Consider the following 25,199-nt stretch of genomic DNA (forward strand, 5'->3'; position numbering starts at 1 on the left):
GGGAAACTTCATTAGGTTAAAATGCTTCCTCCCCCACCCTTTCTTTTATAGGAGAGATGCTTTCTATACAGGAAGGTTTTGCCTGTCAGTCATTCATATGTTAGTGTGAATCACTGGATTCCCAAACCTGGTTTTATGTTACATCATTCTGGTTACAAAGACCTTAGACCTCATAATTAGCTTTGAATCCTGATCTAGTATATTTAGTCAGTTTATGCTTGTAATTCTATTCTCTGCCACAGTCAGACAACTATCACCTGCTTTTCTTAGAGACAGTATCTTTTTCCCATGTAATAAAAATAGTGCATGCTTATGGAAGAAAATTTGAAAAATATAGAAAGGACAAAGAAAAATTTGTCATCCCGCTATTGAGGGTAGAACATTATTAATACTTTTACATGTTTTCTTATAGAATTTTTTGTGTATGTATTTTATACAGATATATACATATGTGTTTGAATCTTTTTTCAGATTAACTTATAGTATAAGCATTTTAATGCCTTAAGTATTTTTAAAAGCATTTTAATAACCTTATAATCTATTATGGAATATTTATTATTGTTGGACATTTAGGTTGTTTGTAGTTGCCTCTTTTCAAGTAGTGCTGCAGTGAACATATATATACAGAAATCTATGTTCTAGGTTTTGCTGTGTCTTTAGAATAGATTTCTGGGTCAAATATCTAAACTTTCTAATGACCCTTGATGAGTTTTACTATGTTACATGACTCTTTTCTTTCCAGCTGAGGCTTATGTCATTTTATCTTTGCTAAGCAGGAGAGCTATCTTTTTTCTTTTTTTTTTTTCTTTTGAGACGGAGTCTTGCCCTGTTGCCCAGGCTGAAGTGCAATGGTACAATCTTGGCTCACTGCAGTCTCCACCTCCCGGGTTCAAGTGATTCTCCTGCCTCAGCCTCCCAAGTAGATGGGACTACAGGCGTGTCCTATTACACCCAGTTAATTTTGTATTTTTAGTAGAGACGGGGTTTGCCATGTTGGCCAGGCTGGTTGCGAACTCCTGACCTCAGGTGATTCACCCGCCTCGGCCTCCCACAGTGTTGGGATTACAGGTGTGAGCCATTGCACCTGGCCGAGAGAGCTATCTTTTAAAAAATATTTCCTATTTAGATATAAAAGTTACTTATTGTTTTTAAGTTCATAACAAATGACACCTTATTGAGGGCGTATAATATGGTAGGCAGTGAGCTATAATCTAATGTTTATTTTCTCTTGTAATAGTAAATTTGAAGAGTATTAATCATGTATTTGTATCATTTGTAGTTGTTTTTATCCTTTGCCCATTTTCTTTTTGAGTTTTGACTTTTCTTTATGAATTTTCTTCCTGTATGAATTCTCTATATTATGGCTATATTTATGGTTATATAACATTTCCTGGTTTTTGTAGATTTTTGCATTTTGCTTACCTGTCAATATTAATGATTTTTATTGGTCACATAGAAGTTTTACTTTTTAACCTAAATAAATATATAAGAACCTTTTTGTGGGGGGTGTTTTTCATTGTTTTATGATTAGGCAATCTCTCCTGTATCCCAGAACAATTATTCACCTATATTTAATTTCATCTGAATTTTTTTTCTTTTAATCTACTTGGAGCATTATTTTAGTAATATATTGTTCAATGATCTTCACTTTTTATTTCTACTGCCTCTTTTTTTGAGTCCAGGTCTTTTTTTTTTTTTTTCTTTTTTAACAAAAGACAAGGTTTTACTCTGTTGCCCAGGCTGGAGTACAGTAGCACAATTGTAGCTCACTGCAGCCTCGAACTCCTGTGCTCTAGTGATTCTCCTGCTGCAGCCTCCCAAGTAGCTGGGATTACAGGCACACACTACCACAACCAGCTTTTTTTTTTTTTTTTTTTCCATAGAGACAGGGTCTTGCTATGTTGCCCCAGCTGGTCTTGAACTCCTGGACTCAAGCAGTCCTCCCACCTTGGCCTCCCAAAGTGCTAGGATTACAGACATGAGCCACCACTGCACCTGGCCTTTTATTTTTTTATTTTTTTTTATTTTTTTTTGAGGCGGAGTCTTGCTCTGTCACCCAGGCTGGAGTGCAGTGGCACCATCTCAGCTCATTGCAAGCTCCGCCTCCTGGGTTCACGCCATTCTTCTGCCTCAGCCTCCCGAGTAGCTGGGAGTACAGGCACCCGCCACCACACCTGGCTAATTTTTTGTATTTTTAGTAGAGATGGGGTTTCACGGTGTTAGCCAGGTTGGTCTCGATCTCCTGACATCATGATCCGCCCACCTCGGCCTCCCAAAGTGCTGGGATTACAAGTGTGAGCCACCGTGCCTGGCCAATTTTTTTTTTTTAATTCCCACATCGACTATTACACTAACAGCGTATTAACCAATAGTCTCTATTCTCATCAGTTCTGTGTTTCGTTGCCAGATTCACCTTCCTCCAATATCACATGCTACTCTTTTCCTCTAGCATAAAACCCAGACTCTCAAGCCTGCCAGTCAAGGCCATCGATGACTTGTTGCCTTGCTACCTTTCTCTCCTTATCACCTATTTCACCCCGTGTGCTGTCCAGAGCAGACACCTGCAATCCCTGGGACGCACTCCCTATTCTGCACGTCTGTTCGTTCTGCTCACAGCCTGCAGCATCTCCCACCCCCGTCTCACTGTTGTTTCCTGTTGAAATATTCAGTCATGAGGTCACCAGCCTTTCTAGGGAGACTTCAGATTCTCCACCGCCACCGAGCAGGTGGCGTTTTCTTCTTTGAACCCATTCTGTTTGTTCTTCCCTAACAGTTAGACTGTTAACTGTATAACAGTTCACAGACGCACTTATTGGGGGTTTTTTCTTGCTAAGAATGTTAACTTAAAAGTCAAAGAAGTATGCCTGTGTGTACTGTAATCTTGTATTTGGTATTATTGAGATTTTATGTTCATATATTTGGAATAATATATTTTAATTTCAATTGTAGTATTTGCAAAACACTTCACTTAAGGTCTTTTTCCAGTTATTGGCCTCCTCTGAGCTCGGCAGCTGACTCAGTATTCCTGAGCACCTTATGCCCTCACTCGTATGCAGTGCCACCCTGGGAAGCTTTCTTTGTGGGCCATGGTTTCTTTCTTTTACATAGTGAAAACAGGCCTCTTGTTCACTGGATTCTTGAGAATAAAATGTTCTTTTTAATTTTTTAATTTCTGAGAAGGACTATTTTAAATGTAACCCCTAACAGATAATTATTTAAATAAACAAACTTTGTGTTTTCACATCTGTGTATTACGCCACTGTCCCTCAGCATGCAGTACAGACATAGCCATTTCTGTGCAAACCCCAAAAAAAGTTGGGTAGAGGCTTCCTGTCTGAGATGCTTTTAAAGGCCTCCAGCTTGTACGTTTGTTTACAGTTTGCCGTTTACAAGATTATTTTTGCAACTGTCCTATAAGATGAAGATGAGTTTCTTGCCTCTTTTGCTGAAATCTCTCCAAATCATCTCACTTCTTTAATATATCTTTCTCTGCTTCCACGTCACTTTGTATAGATCCATATTATATATAGCATCTACCACCAGGTTGTTTCCTAATTATTCATAGGTTAGGTCTCCATGCTAAACCATTGCACTGCTTGAGGGCCAGCTCCTTATTTTGTTCTTAGCTCATGGCCATGTTGGAAAAGACCCAGAATGAAAGGTTCTCCTCTGGGACTTCTGATTCCCAGCCCTTTGCTTAGAGGGTTTTTGGGGTCATTTTTACTTAGGATTGAACCCTGGGAAAGGCTCTCTCAAGAACACTCTTACATTTCCATCACTTCCAAGACCCTAAACTTTGTATACACTATAGGTTTTCTCCTGCTATATACTACATACTGTAGGTTTTCTGTGCTATTTAAACCAGGTTTGGTTCTGATGGCCTTCCTATAAATTATTACAGGTCAAGTGTCACCTATCAGGAATTCTTGGGTCCAGAGGAATTTCGTATTTCAGATTTTCTAAGATTTGGAAATATTTGTATTATCCCCGTTCAGCATGCTTAATCTGAAAATCTGAAATCTGAAGTGCTCCAGTGAGCATTTTCTTACAGCATAGTTCGTGTCGGTGGTCAAAAAGTTTTAGATTTTGGAGCATTTCAGGTTTCAGATACTTGGATTAGAGATGCTCACCATGCAGTTACTATGGAGCATGAAGAACCCCAGCAGGGCTCTGCAGTGATTTATAGCTTTAGGTCAGTGTTCTGGACTCTGCTTTCAGGATTTTTCTTTAGGAAGAAAACAGTTCTGGAATGGATTCTGTAAGTGCATTAACAAAGCATAAAGGCCTGGCTGCTTTGTTATTTTTAGTGTTGGTATTAAGTGTCAAGCTAAGAAAGAATATTTAGATCGAGGACCTTACCTCGTTAGACTTGGAGTTAAGTTGCTGGCAGCACCTGGTCATGGGAAGCTCTCACCAGCCACCCTTGGAAGTGAGGTCTTGAATGAGCCATAACCACACCCTACGCTTTACCACTGTCTCCCTGGGGAGCAGAACACTTTATAAACATTAATTCTTTGACCCCCTGGGCACCTCCACTTACAAGGTAAATAAGACTGAAGGCCTTTCTTCTACAATATAGATGAGGAAACATCAGCCCAGAAGGGAAATTACTTGATGAGAGACAGGCGAGCAGGCGTGGGCCCTGGGGTGTTTGGAGTCTCAGTAGCTGACCTGCAGCAGCACTGGTGGCTGCGGACACCCAGGAGACACAGTCCTGTTCCGTTCCCCTTTCTGCTTCTCAGAGGGTAGTGGGGGTTGGGCCTTTTGTCTCTTGTATGGAATGTGAAATGCTGCAAAGACGAGCAATTGTTCTTCAATGCTTTGTGCTCCCCTATAAGAAAGAAGAAATCAATACACATTTTCTCATACACACACTTGGCAGCACTCTGCCTCCTCTTTCACAGCTCGGTCCTACAGGTGGAAGCACAACTATGCAGCCAGACAGACTCTTCAGGGTTCAGGGGAAGAAATGCAAACTGCTCACTTTGCACTTAGCAGTCAGGCTTTTTAGAGCCAGTCGTATAACTGGCTGAGGTAATCAAACTGCTGACTTCAGGGGCTAGCTGGTGAAACGAGCGGGAGAGATGCCCTGTTGCAGGCCTGCTCAGTGCTGCTGGGGAAAGCTCACCTGGCAGGTGTTTAGGACAGATGCTCCTTTTGCTGAATTTCTGATTTGCAGAGGCAGGAAGGAAGTTCTTTGAAGGATACTATTAAAAACCAAAAAAATACGGACAGATTGAGAGCAGCCTTTTTTTTTTAAATCAATTAATAGGCATACAGTCCGAACAAGAACCCCATCTCAGACTGGATTTTATTTTTTCATCAGAAAATGTGGTATCGATATCTGTAATTTTGTCTTACAGCTCACTGCCATTAAACAGTAGTGTGGGATGTGAATAAAAAATAATTTGCTGCCATTGTTAGGAGAAATGGTAGCTTGGGTGTCAGAAGAGCCTTGCAAGACAGGAGATGAGTTTAGGGGGAGGGCGGGGAGCGGGGACTCGGGCTTTGGGGTCCTTCGCGCGGAGGAGACCATTAGACCATTAGAGTGTATGTGGGATCACGGGGTGGGGGGGGTGTCAAAAGAAGAGAGGAAGCCAAGAGCAGAACCTGGGAGAAGGAAGGCAGAGGAGAGCCAGGAGAACACGTGCTCCTTGAACGCCCTGGGGGAGACTTCCAGGCAGGGCAGCTGGCCAGCAGCTGGAAGGGCTTGCTCCCGAGGCCCCAGCGGTCCCTCTGTGTCCCCTGACTCGCATTGCAGAGCTGGCACTTTGCATTTGCTCACTTAGTAGTTGCTTCTTGTGCGTTTTGGTTGGTACCGGATTTCTAAGCAAAAGAAATCCTCCAACTTATTACCAGAAGTAACAGCAGAGTGCCTTGCCGAAACTCTGTGGGTTGACATTGAATACCCTCACTAATTCCTGCGTGTTGGTTAAGCTAGAGCTGAGCGATGCATCCTGTGCTCCCCCAACACACACACACACACACACACACACACACACACACACACACACGCCCTGAGTTGTTGGGCAGCATCTGATACGGATACAAATGTAACTGGAATGTCAGTCTCACCTTCTGTGTGGTTGGGGGAAGTGATTCACGTCTAAGCAGTGAAGCATCCCCTGGCTTTTAACAGGAGCTGTTAGAGGGGCTGCTGTTTGAACAAGGAGCTTCATCTTCCTGAAGCCAGCAGTCACAAAACCGTAAACACAACACCAGCCAACTCTATTGCGGGGACCGTGGTGGCTTGATGTTAATATTAAACATCTCCAGCAAGGCAGAGAGCTCTGCATCCCAGGTCCGGAATAAAAATAAATAAAAATAAAGAGAAACCCTGCTAAAAGCAGTGTGATGATTTGTCGTCTTTCCTTTGTGAGGCCATTTGTCTTCTCTCACATCAAATCTGTTATAAAACAGTCAAACTGTGAAAGTGGAAATCATCCCAGGAATATGGAATGTTGATGCGTGGAAGGAGGGGCGCCCCTTTTGTCTGAAGAGTGGCTTCTCCCCCACCCCCCGCTTTTTCGCAAGTCCGCTAAGTTAAATTATTTTTCTTTAAAATAATGTGGAAGATTTGAAGCTAGTAGTAGGGATGGTGGAAGTTTTGAGTATTTTTCTTCCTTTGTTAAAGTGCAGGGGATTTGTAACTGGCTTGAGTAAGGAGGAAGCACAAGTGAGAAGAAAACCTGTCCACGTGTAGTCCCCTTCTCGCCCCCATCCCTCTCCCCTCTCCTCCCTGTTCCCCAGCCTCTCAGTTCCTTTGTTTAGGACCTGAACCTGCTTCTTGGAACATTTATAAATCTTGAGTCTGTCTGATCTTTAGGGGACAGGCCAGAGGCCGTGTGTCACCATGTGTAATTTAGAGCTGTAGGGCTAAAAGCTTTTGCAGAGGTTTGAAGGACCTAGTTCTGACCTGACCAAAAGAACGAATTGGAACAGACCTTCTAGAGTCTCCTTCAAGCACTGGGGAGGATGGTGATGAGAGCAGACACACCGGGTAATTTCTGAGCTCCCCTGACTGGCGGCTGGGTCCACTTAGAAATGAGTCGTGTACTGCCACCTTGTGGCAGATTTGGCGGCTGCGGTTTTGTTGTTTTGGAACCTTGTGAAGAGTTCAGCTAGTGTCGGATTGGGCATGATTTGCCTGGTATCTAGATTTAGGTAATTAGTGATAGATAAGGGGTGTCTCTGAGTCATTCTTATTTTGCTAAGTTGATCCTGTTAAGAAATAAGTCTTCGCTGAAAGAAGGCTGCTTTCTTTCCCCTTTACCTCCTTTCTTCTGCTTTGTGGTTTTTTTATGGGGGTTTTTGTTGTTGTTCAGTTTTGGTTTGTTTTTTGGTATGGAATTATGAGATTTCAGGAGAGAAGCCTGTGATCCTCCTTTGGTTGTTGGGGGATGTTAAGAGGAGAGTGAGGGAGAGTAAGTACTGACTTTTTGGCTGTATTCAGAAATCCTAAATTTTCTACTATAGTGATTTTTGTGTCATTCTGACTAAATACTAACTCCTTATAAGCACTGTGTCTTTTTACTTGGATTACTTTCCCAGCAATCCAACCCTCTTAAGAGGGGAGCTAAGTTTTTCTTTTTTTTTTTTTTTTTTTTTTTTTTTTTTTTTTTAGATGGAGTCTCACTCTTTTGCCCAGCTGGAGTGCAGTGGCACAATCACGGCTCACTGCAACCTCCGCCTCCCAGGTTCAAGTGATTTTCCTGGCTCAGCCTCCCAAGTACCTGGGATTACGGGCACACACCACCACGCCTGGCTATTTTTTGTATTTTTAGTAGAGACGAGGTTTCTCCATGTTGGCCATGCTGGTCTGAAACCCCTGACCCCAGCCTTGAGGAGCTAAGTTCTAATGCATGTCACCTGTGTCTGAGCCCGTTCCCATGACATACACAGGGCTGCCCCTACCACACAGCTCCAAAGAGCACAGGGCGATTGCCTGCCATTTGGATCAGTGTTTCTCCTTTTAGGTCATAGAGACACTTCTCAAATATCTTTCTGTCATTTGTAAAGTCACTGATACAGAGTAGGATGGATTTGGATCGGGGAAAGCAAAGGAATGATGAAAGGAGGGTGCCATTTTATCCCTCATGTTGGTTGGGAGCAACCGTAATGCATGCACACAGGTCCTCAGCATGTTGCTCTGTCTCATTCCGTTTCTCATGATCATAGATGACGATGCCATTTATACAATGGGGACTTTGCTTAGTGCTATAAAAACAGTATGTTTAAGGAAGATATTGTCACCATCTTACTGATGAGGAAGCTAAGATTCAGGGGGGCTAAGCAATTTACCTAAGGTCCTAGACCCAGTAAGGATCTGAGCCAGTCAGAACCAGCTCTGACAGCACCTTCCAGCCCCTCTGCATTTGTGATGCCATGCTCTATGCCATATAAAAGCATTCGCCTTGTTCTATTTAACTGTTCAAGATTTCTATTAAGCTGGCTTCTCTAAGTATATAAGAAAAGAAAGCTGCTGTCCAAGCCGGGCGCGGCGGCTCACGCCTGTAATCCCAGCACTTTGGGAGGCCGAGGCGGGCGGATCACGAGGTCAGGAGATCGAGACCATCCTGCTAACACGGTGAAACCCTGTCTGTACTAAAAATACAAAAAAAAGTTAGCCGGGTGTGGTGGCAGGCGCCTGTAGTCCCAGCTACTCAGGAAGCTGAGGCAGGAGAATGGCCTGAACCTGGGAGGCGGAGCTTGCAGTGAGCCGAGATGGCGCCACTGCACTCCAGCCTGGGCGACAGAGCGAGACTCTGTCTCAAAAAACAAAACAAAAGGAAAGCTGCTGTCCTGGGGTCTGTAGACATTTTTAAGAGGAAAATGGAGGAGTGAGTAGCCTTTGCCCTTTGGCCTACTTTGGTTTCTGGCAATCAGAATGGAGGCACGTGCTTTATTGGAGAAGGATCCCTTTGTTTGGTGCTGTTAGCACGTGCCAAGTGATAATTGGCAAGACATCTTTTTCCGCAGACATTTGGGAGGCCCAGATAGAACAGAAGAGAGTGGAGGCCTTGGGAAGACAGAGAGAAGTATGTGTTCAGAATGCAGGAGAGATGGAGTCCTGCTGCACCTGCTTTGGGCTTTTGAGGGCTGCGGGTTCGGAGAACCTTGCCTTTGGAGCTTTAGCAAACGGAGGGCTCATAGGAGTGCAGTCAGGATGGCAAGCAGACTCAGTCACAGGAGGAATGCAGGGAACTGAGGCCACTGAACCTGGAAAAGAACAGATTTAGTTAGAGGAAGACATCAAATAGTTGAAGTGCTGCCACAGGGAATAATAGTCAGCCTTACTTCTCTCCTGGCTTTAGAGGGACAAGAGCCCATGGCTGTAAGTCCTAAAATGACAGAATTGGGTTCAGCAGGAGGAAGAATGTTTGTGTGTCTCCCCAAATAGAGTGGTTTGTCTGAGACACACTTACTGCATGTATTCACCTTCCCGATCTAGCTTCTGCTGTGCCTTTCATGTCTTTGTAAACCTCCACAAAATCTAACAAAGTTTAAATAGGCATTCAAATATTTTTAATTAATTGATTATACCTGTAGTATGTTAGGTTTTGAGGCCAGGAATCATATACATCTAGTACATGTTTAAGCTTCCACCACACTAAGCAAATTGTTTTCAAAGACAAGCGTGAAAAAAGGCAGCATCAGTACATCACCAATAATGTTAAAAGCACACATCTGTCATCGGTGACCGCGCTGGTCAGTGCAGAGCAGGCGTGCGTGTGAATCTCTGCGCTGACTGACCATATCTGGGCGGACTCTACTTGTAGGGTTTCAGATCAGATCCAGACCCTGCTAGCCGTGAGCGCTGCTATGATCGGAACCCTTTGTCCGACTTGCCTGCCGTGTGCTTTCTTCTTTTCCCTTGATTCTGCAGTGTATGTATGGGATTGAGTTAAGGCAGAAGCAAATGCTACAGCACTTTTGTGTGCAGTGTGGGAGAGGTAGAGGATTAGAAAGGAAGGAAGGGCCACGACATTCTGGGATGTGTCTTACGTATTTAGGGAGACCCCCCACCCCTAAGAAGCAACAGATGAACAATTTTTAATTAGTCAAAGGCAAATTATGTGTATCACTTTACGTATTTATTTATTTTTAATAGAGACAGGGTCTCACTGTGTTGCCCAGGCTGGTCTCAAACTCCTGGGCTCAAGTGATCTTCCCACCTCAAACTCCCAAAGTGCTGGGATTACATGAGCCACCATATCTGGCCTGTGAGTCACTTTTAGTCTGGAAAGCAGCAATATTGTCTCTGCCAGCTCCTTTGGAAGACTGGCGCGTAATACTTGCTCGGAGACCATGATGCGCTTTGGGAGGCTGCACGGGCTTTTTCGGGGAGTGGTGGAATGGCTGTGTTCTCTCCGCTGTCCACCTGTCTTTGTCCACAAGGGTGGGTAGGTACAGCTCAGGAGTGTCTTGGAGGCCTGGGGCTTCCAGGGCCAGTGTAGGAGGAGTGTGGTTTTCTGTAGAGTGGGTGGTACAATTCCTTCAGAATCCCCAGTGCTGCAAGCTACTGACCTAGCAAATTGAAAGCCCCACACAGATCATTTGCAGGTTTAATATGCTCCTTTGTACTGTTTGCCCAAATGACGTTGTGAAAGACAGTGATCTGTGTTGTGGTGGGGTGAGTGCACATGTGGAACTGAAGGGAACATGTTTGGGTCCACACATCGGTGAGGGGCTGCATTCTCATACACATACACCCCCATTTCACTTAGAGTTTTTAAAACCTTACCTGCCACTCAAGTGATTGCAGTTCACAGCTAGTTACAATGTGCATACTTTAAGTCTCTTCAGAAGAATCACATAATAAGCCGAATCCTAAGACAGACACACACACACACACACACACACGCACACATGCACATTCTGTCTTTATGGAAAATGGCTGCTAATCCATGATCATTTTTTTCCTAGAAACAGGTTTTATGATAATATAGTAAAAATATTAAATTAGAAAATGCCTCACTAAGGGTTATAAAACCTTACTGCACTAGAGATAGGTAATTATCCCCTCTACAGCCTAAATGACAGTTTAAAAGAAATAAAAATGTTAGTGCTCATTACTTGCTTTTGTAGGTTGCAATAAAGGGTAAGTTAAATTTTAATTCAAGGAAGAGCCCCTGCTATCGACCTTCTACCTCGGATCCAAGTCCTGTTAATTACTCCGCAGGCCACTCCCCTGCATGATACCAGCATGAACGCATTGTCTGCAGTGGACACTCCCACTGACCATGAGTGTGTGTGTGCTGGGGGGGTGGGGGGATTACAGATCAGTGATTCGCATCTTGATGCTTAATGTGATGGGGAGCAGGAATTACGTATTTTTAAAAAAAGTTGATTATGCATAGCCTTAAGGGGACCTCAGGTATGAAACTATACACTTACCCTGGAGAATCCGATGGAACAAGGTTAACCTGGAGGATTGATAGTTTAGCTTCTCCACATGGCTAAATCCCAGTTAGGAAGATGCAGCCGGGGGGAAATGTTCACGCAGTGGAAGGCGGTCTGGCCCTCGGTCCCATGGCACCTTTTTGTAGCCTCATCTTTACTTGCAGTTTTTCTTGGGAGGGGGTACGGGCTATGGACGTGTTTTGTTTCTTTTCAGATGTCTTTGCCTTTCCCTAAGCACCTAGACACCTGCCTCGGTTTGAGGGAAGAAGAGCTCAGTGCACCCTGCGGCTCAGTCTTCACACTGGGGTATGCAGAGACTTCCCAAGGGGAAGGTAGACATGGATAGTCAAGGAGTCAGTCTCCAGACGTACGTTCTTTCCTAAAGCTGTCTGCCCCAGAGCAGGCCTGTGCTGGAGGGCCAGGTTCTCCTTTTACCCTCGTCCTTCTCCAGCCTTGAAAAGCCTCCTTCGAGCCTATCCTTAAAGTGACATGGACTTCGGGCTGCCACAGGAAAACCTCCAGGGCCCCAAACACAAGGACAGCTGGAAATGTGGGTACAGAGATTGAGAAAGGAAACGCTTAAGGACTAGATGATAAGCCCTGTGCAGGCCAGGTGGTTTCCGGGTCTTCACTTCCAGCAGAATCGCCAGAGAACAGGAGTTGAGTTGAATTGGCAGTTGGTTGACCGTTAGGACTAATGTTTGGTGACGAGTCACTGTATGATTTTTTGTGTGTGCCATATAATTCAGAAAGAGCGAAAAGAATCAAGTGGCATTGCTATGCCAGAACTCTGTTTTCCTTTCTGCTTGTTTATATGACAATGTTTCTCAGTGCTTAATGTCTACAAAAAACAAAAAATAGAGTAGAATTGATGCTGAACCCTCGTTCATTCTGGCAATAAATAATATTCCTCCATGGATCCATGAACAAATGGAGGGAAAAGCCTCATCCATATCATTAAGGGATGCATTTCCAATAACATTTTACACATGTATGAATACTAAATTTTCACTAAAATTAGGATATATTGTATCATGTTATTATATATTGATTATATCCTAATAATAATCCAGAGGAACATTTTTAAACTACTTAGAGCCTTATAATGTCAAACAATTAAAATATTTTCATTTCAATTTTTTGAATTTTAAAAATTTCAAAAGTGTTTTTATTTGCAGACTGATGTGGCCAAGAAGTATGATAAGGGTGATTAATAAAAGACATTCAAGCATGAAACCATTATATTAGGACAAAACTCTGTAGGGGAAAAGTCAGGTGGAAATAAAATTTAAAAAGAAAAAGGTGCTATAAAATGTCCAAGTTAAAGAGTTTATGTGTGGCCCACGCCTATAATCCCAGCACTTTGGGAGGCCAAGGCGGGCAGATCATGAGGTCAAGAGATGGAGACCATCCTGGCCAACATGGTAAAACCCCGTCTCTACTAAAAATACAAAAATTAGCTGGGCGTGTTGGCACGTACATGTAGTCCCAGCTACTCGGGAGGCTGAGGCAGGAGAATCGATTGAACCGGGGAGGCGGAGGTTGCAGTGAGCCGAGATCGTGCCACTGCACTCCAGCCTGGCGACAGAGCGAGACTCCATCTCAAAAAAAAAAAAAAAAAAAAGTTCATGTGTTACTCGAATGAACGATGAGTATCAAATCATTATGGCACGTAGGTTCCAATTGCAGGCATTACAAAAGTTAATTTTCACAACATCCTGGTCATTATGTATTTTGTAACTATTTAAACTTACTGTGAAAAACGTTATAAAAATGCACACCCCTCCCTTCTCCAACCTAGTAAAGAGGCAGGAAGGGCTGTGCCTCCCTGTACTGCCCAGCAGCTCAGGGCAGGAGCCAAAGCCAGGACCTGGAAAGAGGAAGGGCTGAGGCCAAGCTGAACCACTGGAATCTACGGCAGGGGGGCGGGGAGGGACGAGTGGGGCAGGGATCTTCATCCCCGTGCTGCTCCTGGGCCCCAGGGAGGGTCTGCTTTGTCTGTCTCAGAGAAGGGAGTGGAAGATCAGCCAGGAGGTTGTTGCTATGTGCTTCGTGAGAAACGGTGAGATCTGACCTAGTGGAAGCCTGGAGGAGCTGTGAAGTTTGAGATGCTTTGAAGGTAAAAACGGTCACCAGCTGGTGATAGTGGGTGAGGAAGACGTGAAAGTTGAAATTGCTTGGGGACTTCTAGATTGAAATAATCCCCTATTCATATTCTCTGTCTCTCTGAAAATATTTTAAGAACCCAGACCACTCAGCTTCCCAAGTTGCTTTGCCATGAACAGCTGCATATGTTTGTCAGCTTTGCCCACCTGAGTGTGAAATGATGTTCTATGAAAACATGGGTTTCAGCATTTCACTCTCTGCTCCTGACACGTGAACCCTGCTGCGGACAGTAACTGCTGCCTTCGGCCCAGGCATTGCACTGATATTGCGCACAGAGTGGAAGCATTTGCTCAATGGTAATGATGGGGTCTGGTGCAGGCAAGCACGGCGAGGCTGGAAAGGGTATGATTGTGAAGGGCTAAATAGCCTCACACTTCTGCATTTCCTTCTCATCAGATGTTGTCATCTTAAAGTCACACTGTCCTTTTGTTATGGCAACTCTCCCTTTCACGCCATTTAATTTTTTGTGTGGAAACAGCTAGAGAGACTTGTCTTTACTGGCAAATAGGCGGGCCATGGTGTGATGAAGTGGAGCCTGCACCGGGCACTGCAGCATCCGTGTGACGGAGCTGGTGATTTGGAAGCGTTGGTTTGCATTTGGTCTGGGGCTGCCTTCCACCGTGGCAGGCCTCGTCTGGGCTGATTGAGGCTAGTCACATGGATGTGTGTAACCGAAGAGCAGAAGAGGTGGGTGGAGCCAAGGGGGAAGCTGTGTCCTTTGTCTATGGCCTAGGGGTCTGCTGGGTGGTTCAGGGTAAAGGCACCAGCACATTCTTGGAATAAAATTCCTGTAATAAAATTGGAGGCCTGTTGTTTTCTGGCCTGCACTTTCACTGCCTGTCCCTCCCGCGGTCCCCAACATGATAAGGCTAGCTTACATTTGTGGCTTCTGTAGTTCTTCGTTAAGATGTTTTTCTTTTTACTTTTTTAAAGCTTTGATACTCTATTCCTTTTGTTGGATTTCCTAATTGTAGTACCTTTATTCCTATCCATAACTATAGTAGGGTGACTTCAAAAAAAGACCAATAGTTTTTTGTGTTGAAGCCTTGCTGTTTGAAAGGTGGGGTTTTTTGGTTTTGCTTTTAAAGTCAGATGTGCCGATGCTGACCCTCAGATAATGAGAGCACTTTTAAAAGCTTGTTTTCCTAACAAGATGGCAGGCTAGAATTTGAGTTCCATCTTGAGAATATCCGAGCAGGTGTAGATTTCTTCTGGGGCTCCTGGCGCATGACCTCAGCCCTGTGTGCGCCCGCCCTGTCTCTGTGAGGGCTACTGGCTGGGCCTTCTGCAGAGCGTGGACATGGATGGCTGCCTCTGCGGCCACGTGCTACACGCCCACCTCCCTGATGACAGGGACGTCCTCACATGGGTCCCTCATGTCTCTGCAGGGAGGATCTGCTCTGGATCCGCAGGGGAAAGTGTTCTGGAGCTTCTGTCTCAATGATAGGAAAGATCCCTGTCCCACCCAAACCCCTTTTAGGTTTTCCAGGCCTTGGCAGATGGCTTTGGCCGGATGTTTGTGTGTGTGTTGCATTTAAAAGAGTTTGAAAGTGGTCATTTACTTTTTTTTTAGGGGCCCAAGACCCTGGCATGTTATTGTTTTAATGTCAAAACCCAACTTTAGAAATAAATTAGCCAATCATATTATTTATTAGACTGAGAATAGAGACAGGGCAGCTGGGGAGTGCGGAAGAAGCGTGGTTCTCTTCCTGAACAACTGCACAGATGATAGTAATTGGAATCGTGTTGCTGGCTCATTCTCATTGTTTTTCAAGTACTGCCAAGTCCAAGAAAATGTATGAAAACTAAATTATATCCCCCTACATCCCATGTCTGATTGAATCCTCCTTATCGGGTGGAGGTCTCCTACATCCTATTAAAATATTCAATCTTGTTTTCTTACTTGAAGAGCCTGTCTGCAAAGGGCAAACTTACAGAACACTCATTCCCTGGAGACGGGTGTCCAGCCGCACTGGACCATTTACATATTTTACTGTTTGATTGGGTTTCTTCCTTCTGTTGTGTTTGTGAGTAAGAGCTGTGGGATGCATTTTTAATTACATGGCTGTGTTTTCAACAGAAGAAACAGAGTGGGGTATTTTCCAGCTTCTGCGTTCCTTTTTAACCTTGAATGGTGAACCAGTGTGTTAACCAGTTTGCTGTGTTTGTCTTTCAGGACAGAACTGTACCGCTCTCTTTTTGGCCAGCTCCACCCTCCCGATGAAGGCCATGGGGATTGACATCACCCACCTCCGACACCCAGTGGGCGCCTTGGCTGGTGCGGCTGCTGGTCCAGATGGAAGAAACCAGTGACTTTATGGGGCTAAGCTAGTAGGGAAGCCCCTGGGAAGGTGCTGCCTTCTGAACCTGTGCCTAATACGTGCAGGGGCGCTGCCCCGCCCAACCCCGCCTTTAAACGCCGCAAATAAAGCGCATTGTTACCGCCACCCCCGCATGTAATTTCTTAAGAGGCTGAGAGTCAGTCTGGTTTGGTTCTAGTGGATGACACGTTTACTGAGCTTTTTTTTTTGCTAGTCCAGTGGTCTCCTCATACAGTGTCAGACTTGACGTTTCCTTGACCCATTCACCCTGGCGGACATGCAGATTGTTTGCATAGCGTGGCTGTTGTGGGTGAAATGAACGTGGGAGTGCAGGTGTCCCTTCAACACAGTAATGTCCATTGATCTGTATATATACCCAGAAATGGGATTGCTTGATCATAGGGTAGTTGAATTTTTAGTTTTTTTAGTAACTCCTTACAGTTTTCCATAACGGCTGTACCAGTCCATGTTCCCCCCAGCGGCGTGCTAGAGCTCCCCTTTTCCGCGTCTTTACCAACACTTGTTAACTTTCGTCTTTTTTAAAAAAAGTTTTTATTGCCATATAATAGTTGTATACATTTTAGGGGTTCGTCTTTTTGATAGTAGCCATTATAACAGGTCTGAGGTGATGTCTCGTTGTGGTTTTTCTTTTTTTTTTTTTTTTTATTTTTTTTTTTTTTTTTTTTTTTTTTGAGACTGAGTCTTGCTGTGTCTCCCGGGCTGGAGTGCAGTGGCGCGATCTCAGCTCACTGCAACCTCCACCTCCCAGGTTCAAGCAATTCTCCTGCCTCAGCCTCCTGAGTAGCTGGGATTACAGGCACTCAACACCACGCCCAGCTAATTTTTGTATTTTTAGTAGAGACAGGGTTTCACCATATTGGCCAGACTGGTCTTGAATTCCTGACCTCAGGTGATCCGCCTGCCTCGGCCTCCCAAAGTGATGGGATTACAGGCGTGAGCCACCGCACCCGGCCTCGTTGTGGTTTTTCTATGCATTTCTCTAATGATTAGTGAGGCTGATAATTTTTTAATAAGCCTGTTGGCCATTTGTCTGTCTTCTTTTGAGAAATATCTGTTCAGTTTCTGTGCCCACTTTTGAAATGGGTTATTTGTTTTCTTGCTTTTGGGTTTCTTATATGGATAAGGGGTATAGGTGCCCAGTGTAATACTATTCGGCCTTAGAAAGAAGGAAATTCTGACACTCGCGACGATGTGGTTGAACTGGAAGACATTATGCCAAGTGAAATGACTCAAGCACAGAAAGACAGAGACCCCCTAATCTCAATTATATGTGGAATCTACAAAAGGCCAGCTCGTGGAACTAAAGAGTAGAATGGTGGTTACCGGAGGCTGAGGGGGGTGGGGGAGCAGGGAATGCGACATGTTGGTCAGAGGCTACAGTTTCACATCAGAGGAAGTATTTATTTATTTATTTTGAGATGGAGTCTTGTTCTGGAACCCAGGCTGGAGTGCAGTGGCACAATCTTGGCTCACTGCAACCTCTGCCTCCCAGATTCAAGCGATTCTTCTGACTCAGCCTCCCGAGTAGCTGGGATTACAGACGCCCGCCAACATGCCCAGCTAATTTTTTTTTTTTTTTTTTTTTTTTATTAGAGATGGGGTTTCACCATATTGCCCAGGCTGGCTTCCAACTCCTGACCTCAAGTGATCCGCCCACCTCGGCCTCCCAAAGTGCTGGGATTACAGGCTTGACCCACTGTTCCCAGCCAGAGGAGGAAGTTTTGAGATCTGTTATACAGCAGGGTCACTATAGTCAATAATGTATTTTTCAGAGTAACTCAGTAAATTTCAAATGTTTCACCATAAAAAATGATAAGCACGTGAGGTGATGGATACATGGACAGGCTTGATCTAATCGTTCTACATTGTATACACTATCAAGACATCACATTGTACCTCATAGGTGGATACAATTATGTCAACTTAAACTATTAATTTTAAAAACACTTAAGGCCAGGCACTTTGGCTCATGCCTGTAATCCCAGCACTTTGGGAGGCCGAGGTGGATGGATCACTTGAGGTTGAGACCAGCCTGGCCAACATGGTGAAACCCAGTCTCCACTAAAAATACAAAAACCAGCCGGGTGTAGTGGCACATAGCTGTAATCCCAGCTACTTGGGAGGCTAAGGCAGGAGAATCATTTCAGCCCGGGAGGTGGAGGTTGCTGTGAGCCAAGATCACGCCACTGCACTACAGCCTGGGTGACAGAGCGAGACTCCTTCTGAAAACAAACAAACAAAAAAAAAACACTTAAAAGGAATGATTCTGGGATAGGATGCTGCTTGCTTTTAATTTTTTTTAAAAAAGGTTTCAGCTACACTGGGCACACTCTGCCTATGGGGTACCCCTGCTCTTCAAGAAGCTGTTTAAAAAAATAAATTTAAAAAGGTTTTGTGTGTGTGTGAGACAGGGTCTTGCTCTGTCTCCCAGGCTCGAGTGCAGTGGTGTGATCTGTGATCATAGCTCACTGCAGCCTCTACCTCCCAGGCTCAAACAATCCCCTCCCACCTCAGCCTCTCAGGTAGCTGGGACTACAGGTGTGTGCCACCACACCTGGCCAGGATGCTGCTGAGTGGATAATGTTTAGTGGTTTATCACAGCTCTTGAGGAGCAGAGACTCCCCCAAAAACCCAGGGGACTTTGTAATTTGGAGGCATTTGCCTATTGTCACAAATATACGGTTGTTTGACTTTTTTTGTCTCCCCTTTTCACCTGTAAAGATTCTTCCAGAGTCCTTTTCCATGCTCACCATTCCTAAATCACTATTGATATTAGCTCTGGTGTAAATCTGGCAGAAGATGATTCACTTGTTTTTCATCCAAAGGTCAAAAGCTGGAAATTAAATCCCCATAAGGGGAATTTATTGGCTTGCTGTGGTCAATATGCAGTGAAGATTATCTTGCATAAGTAATGTGCGCATATGGGTGGCCAGCAGGCTGGCCTGAGCATCTCATAGGTCCTTTGCCCAGCTCTTTGTTTAGAGCTATGGGATTAGAGAGGGCATGTTGGATCCAGGCAACTGAGTTGAGTTGTAGTTACTATAACTACTTGTTTTTTTTGTTTGTTTGTTTGTTTTTTGAGACAGAGTTTTGCTCTGTCACCCAAACTGGAGTGCAGTAGTGCGATACTGGCTCACTGCAACTTCCACCTCCCAGGTTCAAGCAAGTCTTTCATGCCTCAGTCTCCCAAGTAGCTGGGATTATAGGCTTGTGCCACCACGCCTGGCTAATTTTTGTATTTTTAGTAGAGATGGGGTTTTACCATGTTGGCCAGGCTAGTCTCGAACTCCTGACCTCAAGTGATCCTCTGGCCTCAGCCTCCCAAAGTGCTGGGATTACAGGCGTGAGCCACTGTGCCTGGCCCTAACTACTTGCTTTCAAAGTTGGGTTTTGATATTGCTTTGAAATGTCAAAACCAAGGGACAGATTTTTGTCCCCAGGAATCCTCTATATCATTGCCTTGGTGTCAGGGACAGCCGCACAGTGCCTTTGGGCTGGACTGCAGAAGAAGCGAGGCCTGATGTCATCTGCATCACAGTTGCGTTTTAACATAAATGAATCTGCTGAGCTCAGGATGGGGCGGATAGGAGGGAGGAGGGATTTTCCATCTCATATTAATTGGACCTTGGTATGCAGTGACTTTTCTTGTCTCTACAATCACCTCTTTGGCTTGACTGTCAGGGAAATGTTTACTTTTCAATGTGTCTCCAGTTACCAAAAAAATCAACCGAAATAGGAGAGTTCCCCCACATTCACTGCTTTCAAAATGATCCCCTTTTAAAATACAGAACATCCAACGTTGTCCATCTAGCCGTGAGGGTTCTAGATGATGCTTGGTAGGACAGCAAGGAAATGACCTCTTAGTACTGAGGTTTCTATGAGCCTGACGCCAACCCTAGTTTCCTAAACAGAACCTTTGTCATCGTTACTCTGATGAAGAAAAAGATTTAAACACGTCCTTCAAAATATTTGGAGTCCAGCAAGTTTAATTAAAATGAGTTAAAAATGAGAGCTGAGAAAGAAGGAACTGACAATTTTCACTGAAGGGAGGCTTTGCATTTTAAAATTCAGAAGACCACCCTCCTTCCAGCCAAGAATAAATTGGAAACTATTTTAATTGACACGGATACTGCAATTCAACTGTTACTAGAAAGACAGATTAGTTGATTGATTTGCATTTTAATAAAACTAATACTTTACATTTTGGTAGCTAATGCTGATTTTCAAATGAGTTGAGAACAGTTATCAAGAGTTTCAATCCAGAGCCCTTTTTCAGTGTTGACTGAAGCATTCCTCTCTTTTGTGTGGAGTTTGCGTTTATTTTATTTTTGCCCAGCTGACTGCTTCACACGAGACACTCACAAACCATAGACCTTAAAGATCTCACCAGTACGGCGAGGTGGTGAGCTGGTCACGCTGAAATGTGGCTGCAGCCACAGCTCCACCCTGCCCAGGTGTGCACCAGCGATGGGAGCTGGGAAAGAGGGCAGAGGGCCTCCCTTCAGGGTACAGGAAATGCTAAGGCTGGCTTTTTGTCTTGTTATTTTATTTTTGAGACAGGGTCTTGCTCTGTCACCCAGGCTGGAGTGTAGTGATGCAATCTCGCCTCACTGCAGCTTTGACCTCCTGGGCTCAGGTAATCCTCCCACCTCAGCCTCCTGAGTAGCTGGGGCCACAGGCACGCACCACCATGCTGGCTAGTTTTTGTGTTTTTTGTATGGACGGGGTTTTGCCATGTTGCCCAGGCTGGTCTCGAACTCCTGAACTCAAGTGATCTGCCCACCTCGGCCTCCCAAAGTGCTAGGATTACAGGCGTGTGCCACCACACCTGGCACCACTTGTCATCTTTAGTATTTTGGGGTCCTCTTCTGTGTCTAGAAACAATCATACAGAATAGCCCCAGTGATTCTCAGGCAGGGGAGGAGCCAGGGAGCAGTTTGCAGGGAAAGACTTGGTTTTTACTTCTGGACTGTTTGATATTTTTTACTTATCCTTAAAAACAAAATCCTCATGCAGCCATGTCTGCCACCCCCCTGCACACACGTATACCAGCTGAAAAGCACGGCGCACAGTGTTTTGCATTTTAATATTAATAGTTCGGTCAGATGATTCCCATGTGTTCGCAGATGTCACACTTTCATTACTAACTAGTCATTCCATTTGGGGCCTGTATCAATATTTCACCGAATCCCCTGTTTGGGGACATTTACATTGTTTCTAGGTTTTTGCTCTTAATGTACAGGATAATAGTAGAGGAGAATATTTGTGCATCAAGCTTGTTTATTGTGGTTTTTGAGACTTTTGTTTTCCTTGGTGTGTATCTTTAGGAGTAAAAGGAATCAAGTGAAAGAGTCTGTGTGTTTTTAGGGCTCTTGGAATATCGTGGTGGCGTCAGGGCCCTTGTCCACCCCCACTTGCCTAGGCCAGGCCGTCTGTAACCCACGGCGTGGAGGAGCCAGGAGGACACTGGCCCTGGAATTTGATCCTGGGATTTATTTCTTGCTCCCCAGGGACCCCTTCAAATCAGCATGCTGGGAGGATTAAAGAGCTGCTTCCTACAATGTGCTTTGAAATGATGCTCCAGTGAAAGATGGTGGATAAATAGAAAGTGACACCATCATCTCCCTCCCAGGCGACCGTATTTCTTCCTGGCTGCTGGATCGCATGTAATCTGCTCTCCACGAGCCCCTCTTGTTTTCATGGTCTTGCTACTCTCAGAGCCTTCACCCTGGGGTCTCCCAGGCAGGTTTTCCTTGTCCTCTAGACTTCTGGTGTGCAGCCATTTCTCTCCAGGAACGCTGGCTGGGGCTCCCTATTGAGCATCATTTGGAACCCCTGGGCGTGTGAGAAGACATGGGAGAGCCAGCCCCCAGCTCACTCCAGCAGCTGACCCTGCATTGCCAGCTTAGGGATGCAGTTTCCTTTTTAGAAGTTGATTTCCTGCTCTCCACATGCATTGCTAAAACCCTTACAACGTGATTGCCTCTCTCAGTCTTACCATTTAATCCAAAGAGAGCGGAGTTTGAGGCTTAGAATGAATCCAAATGTGATGTTGGTCATAAAGGTTGGTACCATTCCCCAGGAATGAAGCAGTCTCTCTGTACATGGAATGTGTTAAGGCCAAGATCCGCGTCTCCCCGGATCCAGACGCGCAAATGAGGTAGGCGCGTGCCTCAGCACAACTGTGCAGGTGGGTAGAGGTGAAGGGTGTCAGGGAAGGGCCCGAGGCTGGGTGCAAAAGCATGGATGTTTTATGCCTGGGCCACTGCCTGCCCCTCTGGCGACATCAGAATAGTGCCACTTTCTATCCTTGCTGTTCTATTGCCCATGTTTAATAAACAGACACAACAGTGAGCCTGGCCTAAAAGGAATGAACTTTGTTTTCTGCATCTCAGTCTGTGTTTTTCCTTTGTTGTTGTTGTTGTTTTGAGTCAGAGGCTCACTTGTTGCCCAGGCTGCAGTGGCGTGACCTTGGCTCACTGCAACCTCCATTTCCCAGGTTCAAGTGATTCTCGTGCCTCAGCCTCCCAAGTAGATGGGATTACAGGCATGCGCCACCACGCCTGACTAATTTTGTATTTTTAGTAGAGATGGGGTTTTACCATGTTGGCCAGGCTGTTCTTGAACTCCTGACCTCAGGTGATCCACCTGTCTCAGCCTCCTGTGTTTTTAATTTTTATGTATGTGGCTGGGCGCAGCGGCTCATGCCTGTAATCTCAACACTTTTGGGAGGCTAAGGTGGGAGGATCACTCGAGTCCAGGAGTTCGACCTCGAGATCAGCCTGGGCAACAAAGTGAGACCCCCCCCCTCTCTACAAAAAATAGAAAAAAATTAGCCAGGTTTGGTGGTGTGCACCTGGAGTCCCAGCTACTCAGGAGGCTGAGGTGGGAGGATAGTTTGAGCCCAGGAGGTTGAGGCTGCAGTGAGCCATGATTGTGCCACTGCACTCCAGCCTGGGCAACAGAGCGAGACCCTATCTCAAAAAATAATAATAAATGTGTGTATGTGCATGTGTATCAGGGCATTGTGCTAGAATTAAAGCTTGCCTTCGTGAAGAGAACCATTCTCTTTTTAAGTTTACCTCTTTTACTTTCTTTTCTTACTTTCTCTTTCTTCATAACATTTAAAAAATAATTACCAGCAATTTGGTAAGTTCATTAACTAATTCTCTCTTAAGTCCAGGCTGCACATCGTCCTGCTGATTTGTGTGGATTCAATTTGTCCAACAGTTCTATCGATGAAGTCCTCATTATCCGCTCCTCATGTGTGGAGGGGAGGAAGGTTGTAAATGCAGCCTGAGTGCGCCTTATCTAACTTTTGTTTTTCTCGTAGATGTATAGATTTCCTTTACGTGCCTTTCTTGCCCCTCGTGTGGGGTCTGCCAATAGGATCGTTGCCTCAGCTGCATTTATATCCCTGAGAAGTTTACTCCATTTATTTCCCCTGGTTCCGGGTTCTCAGAGTTCATTTGTTGAGGTCAAGGACACCATGTTCTCAGGAAAGAAAATTTTAAAGAATGTGGAAAAAAAAAAAAAAGCAACAGCCGCACATCACTGATCGGGTAGAAAAAGAATATAAGGATCCCAATAGGCATCCTGACGGTAACACATGAAGACTCCTGCCCACCCCTCCCCGACATCTGCGTCTTTACGACTGGATTGGAAACGAGCTCCATGTGTGCTGGGCAGGCAGGTTCCTGGCACCGGCAGTTGGCCGCTTCTCTTTTCTGCGATCTGCGCCTCCCGTGCCACCAGGTTCTAAGAGGGACTTAAGAACACATGGCTAGTGCTGGCTTTGGCTTGTGTGATGTTTTGAGTTGAGGACACGTGTGATTGAAGGCTGGAGTCATGGAGAGAATCGTGGACTAGAAATCAAATCTGCTGGTCTGACCTTGAGGAAGTCGCTTCCCTCAGGGTCCTTATTAGTGATCTGAGGGTCAGTTCATGGCTGCTAAGGACTTTCCCATTCTGAAGCCGCTGTTTGTAAGTAAAAGCAGCGTCGCAGACGTGGGTTAGTGCGGCGTGAGAATGCTGTTCAAGTCCATTCCTTCAGTTATTTCCTGACCTCCTACTGTGTGACAGGCACTGGAGGAGGCTTAGCAAGGGGTTCTTTTGGCAGGTGACCCAGTCTCTAGGTGGTTTCTGTTGCCCTCCTCTTTTCTTCTGTAGGGTTCTCTAGACGGGTCTCATCAAGAACCGCTGCCCACGCTGCAGTGGCTCTTAATCTTGGCCGGAACTCCTGGAAGCTCAGGCTCTGGACCCATTTTCAGGCTTAGCATCACTTACTTTCCCAAGGTTCTGGCTCTCCAAGGTGAAAGCACAGCCTCGGGGGAGGGCGGTAGCCCCGGTGCTCAAGGCCCCTTACATCCTGGGCCTTCAAAGTCTGGCTCTGAGAGACCGACCGCCTGCGGGAATGCAGGTGCATTAGTATGCAGGTGTGATGATACAGAGCACAAAGCAATTAGCCTGCTGCTCTGCAATTTCCGCCTCTCCCCAGCAAGTGTGGCTCAAGTTTTGGTTCCCTTGCCTGCATGGCCAGCACCGTCCTCTCTCCTGTGGGGAGGCCTGGGGGCTCCAGCTGTTCTAACTCTACGAGTGGTGCGGAGCATCTAGACCAGAGCTGTCCGATAGAACTTTCTAGGATGATGGGAATGTAATCCGGCTGTTCTGTGCTATCCCTCGTGGTAGCCACCAGCCACGTGTGCACTTGCAGGATGGCTAGCAGCTAATGTATTAGACAGTTCAGATCTGTATGACTATTTTCCAACCTTTCGCAAGGCACTGCAAGTGCTAAAATTAAAGATGAGGCAAATGGTCAGCAGATGGGGTGGCAGGAGCTCCAGCTGTCCCCGGGCTGAGGGGCTCTGTCTTCACACACCTGTGCCCACCCCAGCAGGCTGGGTGGAAGGCCCTGTTCTAGACCTGAGCTGGGGCTGGTGGTGTGACCTGTCTCCACTGATTTCTTGGCCCTGAGACCTGGGGTAGGTGGAGGGCGTGGGGAGGCGGGCGGTTTTCTGCCTTGGTGTCCGGGGTGGTCCGGGGAGCCCGCCAGGCTGACTCAGTCTCATCTCCTCCTGAGGGACTGGGCTCGGAGCTGAATCCCCGATGCCACAAAATTATTTTCCAGTTTGACTCTTGTGTCCTTTAAAGTTGCAGCACACTGCACTTGGTTTTAAGAGCTAAATGTAAGGCAAATACAGAGCACTTTAAATGTGATAACTCTGAGTTCATATTGTTTGAGGAGATAAGCAGAAAGGAGCAGGTGCTTTGAATTCACTTATCAGCGTT

General features: G+C 45.4%; 1 protein-coding gene across 1 annotated transcript in view; it reads left to right on the forward strand.

Annotated features, from left to right (window-relative positions):
• Positions 1 to 16,016, forward strand: part of AATF (apoptosis antagonizing transcription factor) — a 112,196-nt gene extending 96,180 nt beyond the window's left edge. The window contains exon 12 of the mRNA XM_003278386.3: positions 15,746 to 16,016. Within this exon, the coding sequence (XP_003278434.1) occupies positions 15,746 to 15,809 (64 nt within the window). The 3' untranslated portion in view covers positions 15,810 to 16,016. The remainder of the gene's footprint in view (positions 1 to 15,745) is intronic.
• The last annotated feature ends 9,183 nt before the right edge of the window (positions 16,017 to 25,199 follow it).

This window comes from Nomascus leucogenys, unplaced genomic scaffold (assembly GCF_006542625.1).
Source record: "Nomascus leucogenys isolate Asia unplaced genomic scaffold, Asia_NLE_v1 Super-Scaffold_258, whole genome shotgun sequence".
NCBI classification, from domain to species: domain Eukaryota; kingdom Metazoa; phylum Chordata; class Mammalia; order Primates; family Hylobatidae; genus Nomascus; species Nomascus leucogenys.